Here is a 14,660-nt window from a genome sequence, read left to right as displayed (position 1 = left end):
CAATCTCAGAATTTGCTTCACAAGGTTTTATTCAAATGCAAGGGCAAAATTGTAAATTAAAAAAGGAAACAAAACATCAGAATAAATGAGAATGCTAGGAAAAGGCAAACAGGTATTCTTGGAACAGTTTGTTTAGTAAGTCCACTGTTTTAGGCAATCAATCTAAACTCATTGTCACCAATGAAGAGGCTTCGTTCCTTTTCTCATATTTCATTATTTTGATATTGCACTTCTCAAGTGACTGACAGGTATTCAGACAAAGGATCATATAGTCAGCCTGTCGATTACAGGTCTTTATAGGAAGCAAATGCATCAGAAAAAAAAAGATTTGGCTGGAAACACGTTGGAAATAAAAACAGGACACAAAGTAAGAAATGAAGTGCAAAAATACAGCTGTGTCGAGGTTATTTATAGATAAAGGTAAGTGCACATGACAGTCAGGTCAGTCAGGTAAGAAACAGCCGGTTCACAGGTGTGAGCCCGCTTTCCCAAAAGTTTTAAACACACTGCTGACCACAGATAAGAGGAGCAACATAACTTTTAGCACTAACATTGGGAAACTTTGTCCTGGTCAGTTATAGTGAAGTCGGGTAAGGTCTGAGTTAGTCTTAGGCTAAAGTCGGGTCAGTGTCTGTTTCATGCTACATGAAGAGGGTACCATGGAAGATTGTTGTGCCTCAGACTGGCTCTGCCAGTAAAAAAAAGAAACCATCTTAAGCACCAAGCTACTTTCAAGCTGTGACATATACACCCGTGCCTGTTCTTTCTGCCTTGTGATTAATCTGTGAATGGCTCCCAACACAAGCTTAAGAGAAAAAGCACACTATTTTTTATAATTATTATTTATTTTTTGCATTAAAGCTGTTTAAGACAGTGCATGCTGAAGCTCTTCCAAGCTAAGAGCCACACTTGTGAATCCACGTCTTTGTGCTATGTTTATGCAGATTCTTGTACTGTCTTTCCAAAAATTCAGGACCGAGTTTGTTCAGTGCTTTTAAACTTACTTAGCTTCTAAATATATATTTTCCCCCAGTGGTTAAAGCATAATAATTGTTCCTGTACAGATAAAGTGATTTAGAATTTGTACTATGTATCATCAAAGTGCTCACACCATTTTCTGTCACTGAAACGATTTTGCACATGTTGGCTGTGAATTTAGAGTGTGAGTCCATGTGTGCATATCTTCACTTCCAGCACTGTGAGTAACAGGCCTCCTACTGTGTTCTCCTGCCCACCGAGTGCAGGGAAAGAAATTTGGAAAAATGCAATAAAGGGGAGGAGAGAAAGTGGAGAAGATGGCAGGAGAAACCGCATCAATCACAACCGACTGCTCCACGGCCCACATTGACTCCCCACAGCGCAGAGAGAATCTAGCCTCCTACGTACCATCCATCACTCAAACAAGCATGACCAGTTTCACTCCTCCACCTTGACTATCCCTTATATGAAGTTTGGGAATCACCAACTGAATCTACCCACGAGCACCACTGACACTAACCTTGACCTCCACCTCACCAAACAAACTTCAGTGACCCCTCGTCCAATCCTCTCTAACTGTAGATGTCCAGCTTCAGGTTAGAAATGCTGTTAGATGTGACAAATAATGATAAACCTTACTGCACTCTCTATTTCTTCCACCCACCCAGCCATATGCTGCGGTCGAACAGATGGGTCGATACATATTTGCTCACTCAGAGAGGCTGTGAGAGTCGGGGGTGGTGAGGGCCAGAAGAGGACAAGAGCAGGGGGAGGGGCGCAAATCTGGTGCCACAGAGGCAAGGATTTAAAGATGAGCACTGGTCCTTTTGTTGCCAGACACGCCCATGCCCACGTGATGGGAATGGGTCAAAATCAGATGGGCAACATAGTGAGGGGGCAGCTTGATGAAAAATATCAGATGCTGTAATGATTTACAATCTGGACACTAAATCCAGTGATCCCAGTTTGAACGTGTAAACTATTCATCGCTCAATCTCCCAAAAACTTCAAATTACCAGCAACGCACATCTTTTATGCTGTAGGGTGAGTGAAGAGGTCACACAGCTCATCAGCACTTTCCATATTCAGTTTCACAAATAAGTGTCAGTGCAGTATGTCAGCGAGACAGTACATTTGATATAAATAAAAAAGTAAACATGGAATCAGTACAGTCTGATGATGGGAACAAAACCACAGTGACATACAGTAGTAGTAAAAACATAATTGCTAACCATCGTGATGATGTAGTGTGAAAAAGAAACTGAAAACAGATTGACCATAGACCTTTGGAGGTGAGTCGGTGATAATTGTTGTGACTCTCTGGCGTAGTCACTGGGTACATATGTGGCTGGGCTGTGTGTGCTTGAATGCGTGATTGACTGTTTGTGTGTGTGTGTGTGTTTACAGTACAGTACAGTGTGTGCAGTGCCAGAGGCTGAAGTCATCTGTGTTACGGGTGCAGCCCTGAACCCTAGCTTTCCCAGTCGTGGGCGGCCAAACCATCGTCGTCTGAGTCGGATTCTGGTGAGGCCTCCTTGATGCGGCGCAGCGCCTCGTGGATGCTCCTAGTCAGGGGGTCGGTGGAAGGCGGGAACTCTCCCTGGTCTTTTCTCTCTCTGCAGGGAACGCGACGAAGTTTGACCCCCTTACGAATTTGGGCCAGGATGCTGTTTGGGTCATCGTCACCCTTGGCAGGAAGCAGGGAACGCTGGTCGACCTTCCTCAGATGGAAGCTGCCTCTCTTCAGGGAGGCGAGCACCTCGTCCATGGGGGAGCTTACTGCATGTGAGAAAAACACAGACTATGATTGGCTGCTGTAACTAGCTAATGTGAATACTCAAATTATTTTGCTTCTTAACAGTCCTGGTACCTTTTCTGCTGTGGACGTCAAACTCTGGGGTCTTCCTCAGCTTTTTGCGGGCGCTCACCAGTTGGCTGCTGTCAAAGAAGCGAGGGATGAATGGGCCGAGGGGGGAGAGAGCGAGCTCTTCTGATGCACTCTTTCCCTCAGCCTTCTGCCCCCGCCGCCCCGGGCTCCCAGAGGGCGACAGCTCCTCCCTTGTCGGTGGCGGGGGTGGAGGGGGTGGTGGAGGAGGAGGGGAGATAGGGGACGCCAGCAATGAGGACAAGGAGCAAGGAGAGCAGGAGGAGTCTGCAGGACTGGGCACAGGCAGTGGCGGAAGTGACGCCGTGTGCGCCGTCGTGGGCTGAGTGGTGAGCGTGGAGCTGGGGCTGGGGTCCGTCTGCACGCTGGTACTTAGACACAAAGGCTGGCCCTGCTTCTGCACACAAACAGAGTCCGCGCACTCCTCCCTCTCACTCAAGCTACTTATTTCCACGCTTCTTCGCTCTCTTCTTGTGCTGTGAGCCGCGCGTAGCCGAGTGGACTTCAGAATCACCTGACCCGGGTACCGCTAGAAAAAGACACAAAGGTGTAGGTGAGCAAAAGATAATTACATATACTGAGACACCTCCAGTGAACAGGAGGGCACATACCTGTTTGAAAGTGCGTAATCTGTCCAGTGTTCTCTGCCTCTCCTGGCTTACTCTGCTGCTCTTCCTTTTCTCATCTTCCTCTTCTTCATTTTTCAGCTGGTAATTTATGAGTTTAGAAGAGGAGAGAGATGATGGAGATGCTTTAGCAGCAAAAAGTACCATCATTAAAAAAACCTAAAACAACTTCTACCTGGGATGCGGGGTCCTTTTGGAGGATTTGGCGTCTCTGCTGTTTCTCAGTGTGGTTGGAGACACAGATTTCCTATCGATACACACACCACCACCAATTTAAAAAATCAATAAAAACTCACAGTCATGAACATACCATAATTATATATATGTATACACATATTTGCTTGGAGACACGTGTCTTTATAACTTGTTGTAGACAAAATCCAAATATCTAGCACAGAAGAGCTGAACAGGATTGCAACCACAGTATTAGCAGTCACTTCTTCATTTTGAATAGGCTTCATGATCCAGGCTACACTTCAGGAATGAAAATAAAAGCGAGTAAAGCACACACACCCTCTTGTTCCTTAGATAGGAGCGTTTGGCAGTGATGCGCCCCCTCCTTGCCTCCAGCTGTCGAGCGCTGACCTGAAGTCTGCGCAGCTCTTCTCTCTCTGCAGTATCGTCCTCTGTTATATCATCCGCACTTTCAAAGGTGTCATAGTACACCACTTCATCCTGACGCTCTGAAAGCACACATACACATAAATATAAACCATTAATGTACAACCAGAATTCAGAAAGTCTTACAGCAGTTAATATAGCAGAAATTCTACTTCAGGACTCTCTTTAAAACAGGATAATTAACATCTTGCAAACAAAAAGTAGCTGCAGTAGAACCTGTCATCTGTCTACGGATGCTATCTAACTGAGCAGTGAGGAGCAGCTCTTCACACTGTAGTATCTCAGCCTGGATGTCATAGAGCTGAAGCTGGAGCTCATAGTACTGGGTCTCCATGTGGTCTAAGAGGGCCATCGCGTCCTCACTGCTACACAGACTCTGCATCTGGAAGGAATGAATGCAAAAAATAGAAAACGGTCACAAAACAAAGCATGCTTAGTAAGCGTGCCTGTCAGTTTCATTTGGTCGTGAGCGTGTTATCACACCTCTTCTCGAAGTGTGTGTTTCCTCTGCTCTAGACAGATCTCCCTGGCTCTCTGGAGCTGGAGGGTTTCCTTTGCAACTGAGTAGCGCAGCCTCTCCATGCGCTCCACCGCCGCTGTCCACGAAGACTTACCAAACTTACGCTGATCCAACTTCATACGCTCGTATACACCTACGGACAACAAAACACATTGCACAGGTGGCTGAGTGAAACGTGAGAGTGACTCACAGAAGCGTTCAGTCTCATCCTCTGGTACAGTGTGTGGGCACGTCACCGCAATTTCTTTTCCCTCTATGTGATGACTAAAGTCTAACATAAAAGGAAGGCTCCTTACAATAACACAGAGGGAGACATCTATTGGCCACATTTGGATATTGCAACTACTTTCTTTTCAGTCGTCTCTTCAAGCAATTAACTTACTTGATTTTTCATCTGATGAATTTGAGATAATAAAAGAATGAGTCAGCTGTGAAGGAAAACATGAGATAAGAGGGACACATTGTGGCGTGACCCTGCACTGACAGAATCTGCTGGCAGAGCTGGTTGATCAATAGGTCGTCCTTGTTTCCTCCTGTTTCTGTTAAAGCACAGCTGTCTGCAGTGTCTCATTAATACCACATCGCATTAGCCCTGGGATCAAAACCACACACAGGTCAATAACACGCCAATGTCTCTACTATGTGTGTGCGTGTTCTCTGTTTGATTATTCAAAGTCATCCTTCTGCTGCTTTATCGACTTGACGTGTCAGTGATGGCAGAGCGTACCTTTCTGGGCTCTGGCAGTGATTTCAAAGTATTTTACAGTAAACTCTTGGATGTTGAGGACGGCCTCCTGAGCCTTCTTCTGCCAGTCAGAGTCTTCCTTTTTTAGAGCTTCAATGCGCCTCGGGCCCAAGTAGTCATTCTCCATGGAAATCTAACGAGAGGATATGCACACATTTTTCTCAGCAAGATTAAAAAGCGACATTTTTCTGTGATAAATAAAATAAAAGGAAAGTAAGTTTGTTTAGTTTTTTAATAAATCTTATTAACACTTCTCAAAATAATCCTTTGGATACAGTATATAGTGTGCTGATATTAAAAAATGAATAATCATTGAATAAGAATAATAAAAAAAGATTAGGAAGCAGCTCCTGTGTACACAGTGGAGCCAAATGTCAATGACAAGTTAGCTGCCCATTCATAAAAACATACACCTTTAAGATAGCACTGCTTCTTTTCCATTTGAGATGAAGAGTGGTGGTGGTCTAAACTCCAAATATCACACATTACTAAGCTACTGCCACTTAGTGGTAAGAGCAAGTTACACAAATGGTTCTCCTAAACTGGAGTCACTGTGGTATACATAACAGTACAGATAATCTCCCCACACATAAAATCTGTGTGTAACGGTTTTAAAGTTTTAAACACACACTCCATTTAAGTGCTTTCACCACAAAAAGCAGGCCTGGAGGGGCAGCCTCTATCCCACACATAGAAGTACTGGCAACTGTCATGAAATTTCATCTTCTCTTTTAGTTTAGTTTTTTTAAATTACTGAGTGCACAGTCAGTTCGCACACCCTCTGTACTCCTGAACCCAAGACAACATCAGATACATATTACGTAGGTGTAAGAAAACAACAACTGGACCTCTGCTCGCTGGTCCAATGTCCTCTTTTCAGATTAAATAAATTTTGGTTTCATTTCCAATCAAAAAACATGTCTTGAAGTATTTCACTGAAAGTTAATCTTCTAGAATTAAATTACAGGAAATCTGAATTATTTTACAACATTCACGTTTTTTGAGATGCACTAGTGCAAATTTAAAAAACGAATTAAAGCCTAGATCAGTTCAGCATCACACAATTTGTCATTTAATTATCACATTGCAGCATCGTGTTTCAGAGAGTTAGACACTAAAAAAAGAATAAACAATCCATCACTAATGTGGAAAACAGGAGTCCTTTTTTTTTTAAACACAAAATCACAAGACAAACACGATTACAGAGCTAAAGATCAACTGGCTGACCCTTATTAACCTTCCATCTCTATTCAGCAGTGCACCAGTATCATTTGCCACTGCAATTTTCTGAAGTTTCTTTAATAAAAATATTCTTCCATATTGATTTGTGCTACTATATAGCGAAGGTTACAGGATATAAAGAAATAATTCACTAGAGGATCTCAAATGCTCTCGATCTATATGTTAACTCGGGTACAAAAAATATGTATAAAAAGTTCTTAATTAAGATTGTTGTCTTTCCAGTGTTTTTCACTTCACAAAAAATAACCTTTGATCAAGCGTTTTGATATTAAATGCTACTCCATCACAGAGTAGACAGACAGCAGTCCTGCCAGTTCTGAATCATCAGTTAACCTAACATGCATGAACATTAGAAGAAGAAAGAGCACTTACTTTTGTCTAACCATTTTGTGAAGTTAAAAGAACTTAGTCACTGAAAGTCTCCTGTGTAGTAGCTGCAGATGCTGTAGGCTATAAATACACCCGGATGTTTGAGTGTAACCCACTCCTACCTCCCCCACTCTGGTAGGAGGTTCCATGGTGTAATGGTTAGCACTCTGGACTCTGAATCCAGCGATCCGAGTTCAAATCTCGGTGGGACCTGCATATTTTGAAACCTCTTTCTCCCGTCTTGCTTTCTGGCAAAGCCTCGCTTCTGCTGACACATTGTTGAGCAGACTAAATGCACTACAGAAAAAATCCAGAGAGACAAAAAGGGAGGTTCTGCTCTACTTATCAGAGTAGTATATGTATGCATCTATACCATACACATACATCCAACCTACTATCAGCAGGATTAAAGTTGCTAACACTCTCTGTCTTTAGTTGAAGGACTGTAATTGACAGCAGCCACACGTGAAGTGGAAAGCTTTACTCAACAATCCATCCTTCCATTCAGTGTGGTTGTTTCTGAATAGTAACAACCTCTATTGATTTGTGCTTCTGGACATAAATGTTCCACCCTTATTCCTAAGAATTAGTTTCACTAAAATTCCTGAATTCACTGAATGTGGTGGATTGATTATGCTCACAGCAGAGACAACAGTTTGACTCATGCACATAAGATTTTTTTTCTATTTCATTTGCACTATTATTAATGCTAAAAACTATTAATTCAATATACACAATATTTAATATTGATTATTCTTTGTTATTAAGCTGGACTCAATAAGGTTTATACAACAAAAAATACTCAGGGTTAGAAAAAGGTAATTGTTTGAGATAAAGTACAGCGATTGTTACTTCTTTTATGGTTCAGATTCCTGGTTGCCAGGGTGACAAATCCCAGCTGAACGGTGTGGACAGCATATTGTACGTGCTGTAGACGTAAAAAATACTTCCAACTGATTCTGTTTCTTCATGAGGTCCTATAGGTTTACCTGCAGTACACCTATAGGACCCCACACAACATGATTTATTCATGTCTCTGTGAGAATACGGGAAATTGGAGATCCATTCCAACTGACAGCACTTCACTCAAACACCACCAGACGTTTTTCAGGTACTGTGGAAAACTTAGAGGAAGCGGTTTTGATCCAAGGATGGGAAAGCTGTGTTTTTTCTTAGTAGATGGATATCAAGTGGCAAAGTTAATATCCATCCAAAAGACACTGAGGTCTTATTATTATTGATGTGCTGTGTGTGAGTCATGGAGCTAAATATAAATGTGCCATCAGCACTGCAATGATTGAACAAAGCTTTTCCACCATTTATCCATTCACCAGCATTCATCTTCCCTTTGCAATTAGATCCGTCTCATCCCCCTCCCACTGTGTTGGAGCTTATCAGAAAATACAAGATAATTTGTAATACCATAATACATCTTCGTCAAACACACACATACACAGTGTTGCACACAAATGGAGCAGGTCCTATTTTAGGAGACATGAGAATTTCCTGTCACGTCCGTTGTGTTTTATGATCCGTCCACGTCACTGACTAAATGCAGAAATAATATGTAATATAAACATAGCAGCTAAAGAAGACGACAGAAAAGCCCACACAATTCCCATGATCTACAACAACAATTTGTGTCTCATTTTATTTTTATTTCCTCCTGGTTATATGTCACCAGTGTTCTTTTACCCCCTATGTGTAAAATGTTTGTTTGCATGCATACTATGTAAGCTACTTGTCATGGATCGTGACTGAAAGGGCTTGGTAAAATGCCAAGAGGTCTTGCGAAATTACTGGGTCACTAAAGGATTTAGATCCAAACCTAAGTCCAAACAAATTCCCATGAAATATTAAGAATGCCTCTCTGATTCCAAACAAGGGGAAATTGTTACCTTGATCTGCTGCCTGCGTAGCATGGCTAGTTCCCTCATGTCTCTGAACGGCTGCAGAAGATACTGGTACAACTGTGTGGAGGCCTCCAGCAGACCTCCGTAGGCCTGGTCTTCTTCCTCATATAGCTCCAGGAACTCCACCATACTGTCCATGGTCTTGTGCTTCTCCAGCAGCTGCATTTTATACGTACAAGAAGTTATTTTTCTTAACATCAACAACTTTTAAAACACAAAGGAAAACAGCGCACATTGAGCAGCTTACAAACATACTGCAAGTCAGGTGTGTTTTCATGATTTTTAAAATAAGGTGGGATTGCACAAGAGCAAGGCGGAGGGGGCATCACAAGAGACCAGAATATTTAATCAGAAATAAAGTGTGGAAGAGCCTGGAAATTGTTTTATATTGAATAAATGATAAAGTATTTAGACCTTTTAATTTAGTTAAAAAGCCTTAAATCTACTTTTGGACCATAGTACAATATATCTTAGCAAACATACTCAAAACGTAAAGATTAAGCAGAGTCACATACATGATATCCTAATTATTTCATTAACGACTGTATCACTTCAATCTTGCAGTGAGATGTGATATTGAATACTTATACACTGTTGGATAGCTTTATTTGCAATAAAAATGCCTAGTATAAAATATATATTTTTTCAATCTGCAAAATAAAATCTAAAGCTTTAAAAAACATGATATGAATGGGATTTGAATCCAAACAGAATAGAAGGGAGTAGAAACCGAGCAGATTATGAGTGAAAACTATGACTAGACTACAAGGATGCTTTGTGTAACTGTAAATAACAGGAGTATTGTCTCTTGAGCGTAGTCTCTTGCTGCACAGACTATGGCTAAGTGAGCAGAGTCATTGCAGCTGCTGGGAATAAGATCGATACACGCACATTTTTGCCAGACTACCAGCAACACCAAAATAAGCATTAACTCATCCCTCAAATGGAGTGAGAGGATCGATAGGCCAGTGTGTGTGTGCGTGCATGTGTGTACGTGTGAGATATCTGACAAAATAAACAACTTCTGTTTTTGAATGAGCTATAGAGCGCTGTCACTGCAGTCCAGGGAGCTCAGCCTGTGATAAACAGTTGAATAAGATCAGCAGCTTCTCGAGGATGAATCCTCCGTCGAGCAAATGGAAATCCCAAACTGATAAACACTTACTGAAGCAATCAGAGGGAATTAGCTCTAGCTGGTTGGTACACATTGTGTGTGACTTATGGCTCGGCTGTTTAATGTTTTCAGATCAGGAAAAGGGCAGGAAGGCAATACTTCCTCTGTCTGATTTTCTGCCTTTTTTATTCTGACAGCGGGAGTGGGTGTGGGACCGGCTGGGTGGAACGACATGGCTTCTCTCACTCGTGTACGCTATTCAGTCTCTCTTTGCTGCCAAAAGCAGAGCAGAGAGGAAATGCCTCGGCCAGAATAGTCACATAAGCACATCGGTATAAATGCATGTCGTTTCAACTCTGAGTTAAAAAAGAAATGAAATGCATCACGCTGTGACTGCGATCATAAACAGGCAACTTTAAGAGGAAGCTTCTATCCTTTTTCATTGCATTTGCAAAACGAATATAAGTGTATTGTAAGAAACGGTTACACTAAAATTAGTTTTTAAATAGTCCATGTAGTTCAAAGAGATCCCGGTAACACACCAAGGTTTATCTACCACTTCCACTGTAACGTAATGAAGAAGTAACACTGTTGAAAACACTTCCATTAAAGGCCTCTCTCACCTGTTCCCTCAGGGGCCTTCTCTCACTGTCTGGCTCCACAAGTCAAGGATGCATTAATCTACCACTGCTGATTAGGAGCACAATGTGAGAGCCGATGAGCATCAATATAATACCTATTACTATTATGAGCTGTTAACCAATCATTAGCTGCTGCTAAAGTGTGTCAGAGGAGCAGGCCCAGAGCATGGTGTCTGGAGGGTGTCTGCACTGTTAGTCAGAGTCCCTGTCAAACATTGAATCATTGCAATTTGAAATGAGTGATGTTATTAAAATAAATATTACTCCTTCTACTTCAGAACATCTTTAATTAGCATTTATTAAATAAATATAAAATTCATTTTCAAGGCCACAAATCAGTCAGGCTCATAATTTCAAAAATGAGTTAAAGGTCATAAACATATAATGAGGTTACGTGCTCCTTCTTAGCATGAATTATAGTTATCTGTTAACTTTATGGCTTACAAATTCGCCTCACAATCAAAAGAAACCAGGTTTGATCCCAGGTTTGTGTGTGTGGACTGGACTCACTCAGCTGTATAAGCAGACTGCTGCCTCGCTGTGAGTTTAGTATTTCACACAGCACACTGCAGTGAATTTTTAAAAAAAAAAAACAAACTTTGCTCTCTGGTGAGACAGCATTATTGGGTACTCCACCTTATCTCTGGAGAAAAGGAAAAAACTGAAGCACTCTACCTGTCATTGACTGGGTGTCTCTTGTATTGCAGAGGTTACACTGTCTTTTTTTTTTTTTTACCTCCCGTAACTTCATGTTATCTGGTTTTCTCACACTTCAGTCCCCTTAGAGTTTTAGATGAGTGAGATGGAGTTTTTCCTTCCCACTGTCGCCAAGTGCTTGCTAATAGGGGGTCGCCTGATTGTTGTGACAATATAAATATATTATTTATAGAGTTCTAACTTACAACACTGTTGTTGTGAGTTAGAACTCTATAAATAAAACTGAATTTAACTGAACTTTGTTCTTTCTTTCTAACCTCAGAAACTAGCTTCCTACTCAAAGGGAACGTGATTCTATTTGTCGCCTCTCCTCCTGTGACGTCTGTCCTGTGACAGTAGTGGAAATTAAATGCCTTTTTGTTTTCATTAATTCTGGTTTATTATTTTAGTTATTACACATTGCAGTTTTTTTTAATTACCATTTAAAGAAAAATAAAACCTTAAGGCTATTCTGGAGGACACAACAGTACCCCTGGAACTTCTAATTCTTAGCTTTAATGACAAACAACACACACTAATGCAGTATAATATATGCATAGAACGATAGATATGCAAAAATAAATAAATAAATAAAATAAAAACTTCCAATCTTAACTAATCAAGCAAATAAATGTGGTTTCAATAGTTCAGCCAAGCAATAGCAAATGGAAATGACCAAATTAGCCTCTCTGAAGAATAAGCCAGTGTTTGTCTCATGAGTTTTCTTGCTGTATTCATGCTTATTCAAAGCAAACTCGGAGTTAGTGTCCTGTACAGTGACTATTATTCTAGCAGTTCTACATCCACTTTGGGGGTTTTGTGCCTTTAGCATCCTGGTAGAAGAAAGAGCTCCTCCAGCTTGCATACTGGACCTTTTTTTAAAGTCTTACTGCAGGTGAATCCCATGTAATAGTACGTTTTGTTTTGTTTTGTTTTTCTGAGTTTGTTTGTTTTTGTGTTGTTAAATTTTATACATAAATAAAATAAATACCCTGAGCAATGAATCGGGTCTGGTAAGTGCAGCGCATCTTAATTTTCCAGATGTGCGGACACACTTGTGTCAGAGACAGGCTGTGGAAGGATCTCCAAACTCACCTCCTGCAGATGTTTATTTGCTCGGCTGAGAGCCTCTTCGTACCCGGACTGCCTCAGTTCGCTCAGGCTCTCGTAGTACTCATCCGGGTCGTCATTTTCCGTGAAGAGAACCTGGGAAAGTATCTTCCAACCGCAGGTGTCGAGCGCGTGACCCAAGTACACCTGTAAATTGAAGCACAGCTCGTCCATTTCTGTTTCGGATACTTCCGCTGGGCCGAACAACACCGTCCACATCCCGGCCGGCTCCTCCGGAAACACCGGCAGGCATGGCTCCAGGACGGAGTTTACCGAGCACAGCTGCTGGTGGATTGCCCGAAGGTCCTGAAAGGAGAAGAGTCCGGCCCAGCTGCAGTCCTCCCTGCTCAGACTGTCCAGCTCCTCCAGGTCCAGGCAGTCCAGTGATGGAGACATCTGGTCCTCTCTGAGTGATTGTAACGCGTCGGTGTCGGGGCTAACCCGCGAAGCAGCGGGTTTAGTCGCGGTCTGAATTTTGACAGGACTATGTTTTGACAGGGACTTGGTTTTAGGGCTGCATGCTTTAGCCTCACTGGCTCCTTTGCTAGACGCTTTATCCCTGACGGGACTTTCGGGCCATTTTGTTTTGTCCCCATCCAGACCAGTCACCTCCGCAGGAGGGTCCCTACCAAAGCTTCTCCTCTGCACCGTCCTGTTATGACACGTAATGGCAAATTTGCCTTCCACCTCATTCCAAGCGACGATGAAAACAAATTTATGCTTCTCCTTCTCCTCAAACGCATTCGGGCGAACGGCTACCCACCCCGACTCCAAATTATCCTCCATTGTGAAGGACATCTCTGCAAAGTGATGAAACGGGAATATGCTGCGGTGGCACTGTCTGGGAGTGGGGCGTGAAACGGAGAGCCTCACAGCGCTGTAACGTCCTTTACCAAACCGTTTGCTCTCCGAGGAGATTTCGCCTGGGGGGCTATCCTCCTTCGCTCGAGTGGATGAATTTGAAGCAGTGCGGTTTCATGTCCCATCTCTGGCCCACCTGCTTTCAACTTGGACGTCTATCGCAGCATCGAGCAGCCGTTACCTCTGCCATTAGCTTTCCCGGCCGTTAAAGACTCGGCTCTGACACATAACAGGCGCCCGAGTGTTTACCAGTCCAACGGTCGATCCGCCTGTCAGCTGGGTTCCGTTATTCTCTCGGCTCCAGAGCCCCTTTCTAATCATGAAGCACGACACCAAAGCAGACATCGTTCAGATACGCCACACCGAGAGCACACATGAGAGTTACACGGGGCTCTCTCCGGTCTGTGTGAAAGGGTAGCATCGTCTCCAAACTCACATTACCATGTTGTCTTCAGCGTTCGCCCAGCAGGACCACAGACGCAAAATATGATGCCTTCAAGTGCACTGAGATATGTCGGAACTATATTGATAAACTTGGAGACACGAGGAAATAGGCAAAACTGAGTGCTGAAAGCTACACTGCGGTCTATTTATGAAACATTAGAGACTTTATGTAAATAGGAAGAGCGGTTTGCATTAACGTTTGTAATCCCATGGAAAGCAGCAGAAAGCAGTTCGTAGTTACTTATCATGTTACTACTGACTAATGCAAGCCAGCTTTGAGGACACTGAGTCTGCATTGCTGTATCCCAAAAAGCACGTGAACGCAACATTAGAGATTCCGCTTGAGTAGGGCACGTAACTGTTACGTTTATTGTCGAGCAGTCTGGTAGCTTAGAAAATAAAAACAATGCAGCTTTTTCAGAAATTAATTAAATAATAGTTAGATGCACAGAATAATAACGTTTTAAAATATTTCACCAATTAAATTGACAGCTCATTTTCTGAAGTAACTGAATGACCCCATTTCTAGAAGGCCCCTGAAATCATCTAATATAAAACAGTTCATTCCCTCTTCCTTTTTAGAGGAAGGGCAGGAAGCCGAGTGAACCTACTTTATGTTCAGGTCACCAGGGATCAGTGGGATGACTCATACAGACAGCCATTCACACCTACAGCCAAGTCAGAGTAGCCACTTATTAGCTTGCCTTTGGACTGTGGGAGGATTTAGTTGCCATCATAATGATGACGTAGTCCAAAACCACTAACCTTGAAGTAATAAAGTAGTTGAAAAAAACTGAAGAAAAGGAGGTGCCTCAGCTTACATGGTTAAGTTCAGATGAGGGAACTGTTATTGAGTTACATAGCTCCTGTTGTTTACACGTTGGCTGGGCTGTTA

At 42.4% G+C, this 14,660-nt stretch overlaps 1 protein-coding gene and 1 non-coding gene across 2 annotated transcripts; one reads left to right on the top strand and one right to left on the bottom strand.

Annotated features, from left to right (window-relative positions):
- Window positions 1-11: 11 nt before the first annotated feature.
- Window positions 12-13,834, bottom strand: LOC134639504 (junction-mediating and -regulatory protein-like). Its single transcript, XM_063490725.1, has 10 exons — window positions 12,446-13,834; window positions 8,885-9,058; window positions 5,358-5,508; window positions 4,594-4,763; window positions 4,327-4,492; window positions 4,003-4,172; window positions 3,665-3,736; window positions 3,475-3,570; window positions 2,849-3,392; window positions 12-2,757 (listed from the first exon to the last, which is right to left on the bottom strand). Exons 1-10 carry the CDS (start codon window positions 13,256-13,258, stop codon window positions 2,450-2,452), a joined length of 2,664 nt encoding a protein of 887 aa, XP_063346795.1. The 5' UTR covers window positions 13,259-13,834; the 3' UTR covers window positions 12-2,449.
- trnaq-cug (transfer RNA glutamine (anticodon CUG)) lies at window positions 7,128-7,199 on the top strand. The gene has a single exon. It is a non-coding gene; the product is annotated as a tRNA-Gln (tRNA).
- Window positions 13,835-14,660: the final 826 nt, after the last annotated feature.

This window comes from Pelmatolapia mariae, linkage group LG12 (genome assembly GCF_036321145.2).
Source record: "Pelmatolapia mariae isolate MD_Pm_ZW linkage group LG12, Pm_UMD_F_2, whole genome shotgun sequence".
Classification (NCBI taxonomy): Eukaryota; Metazoa; Chordata; class Actinopteri; order Cichliformes; family Cichlidae; genus Pelmatolapia; species Pelmatolapia mariae.
This window is presented reverse-complemented; position numbering and strand designations above follow the sequence as displayed.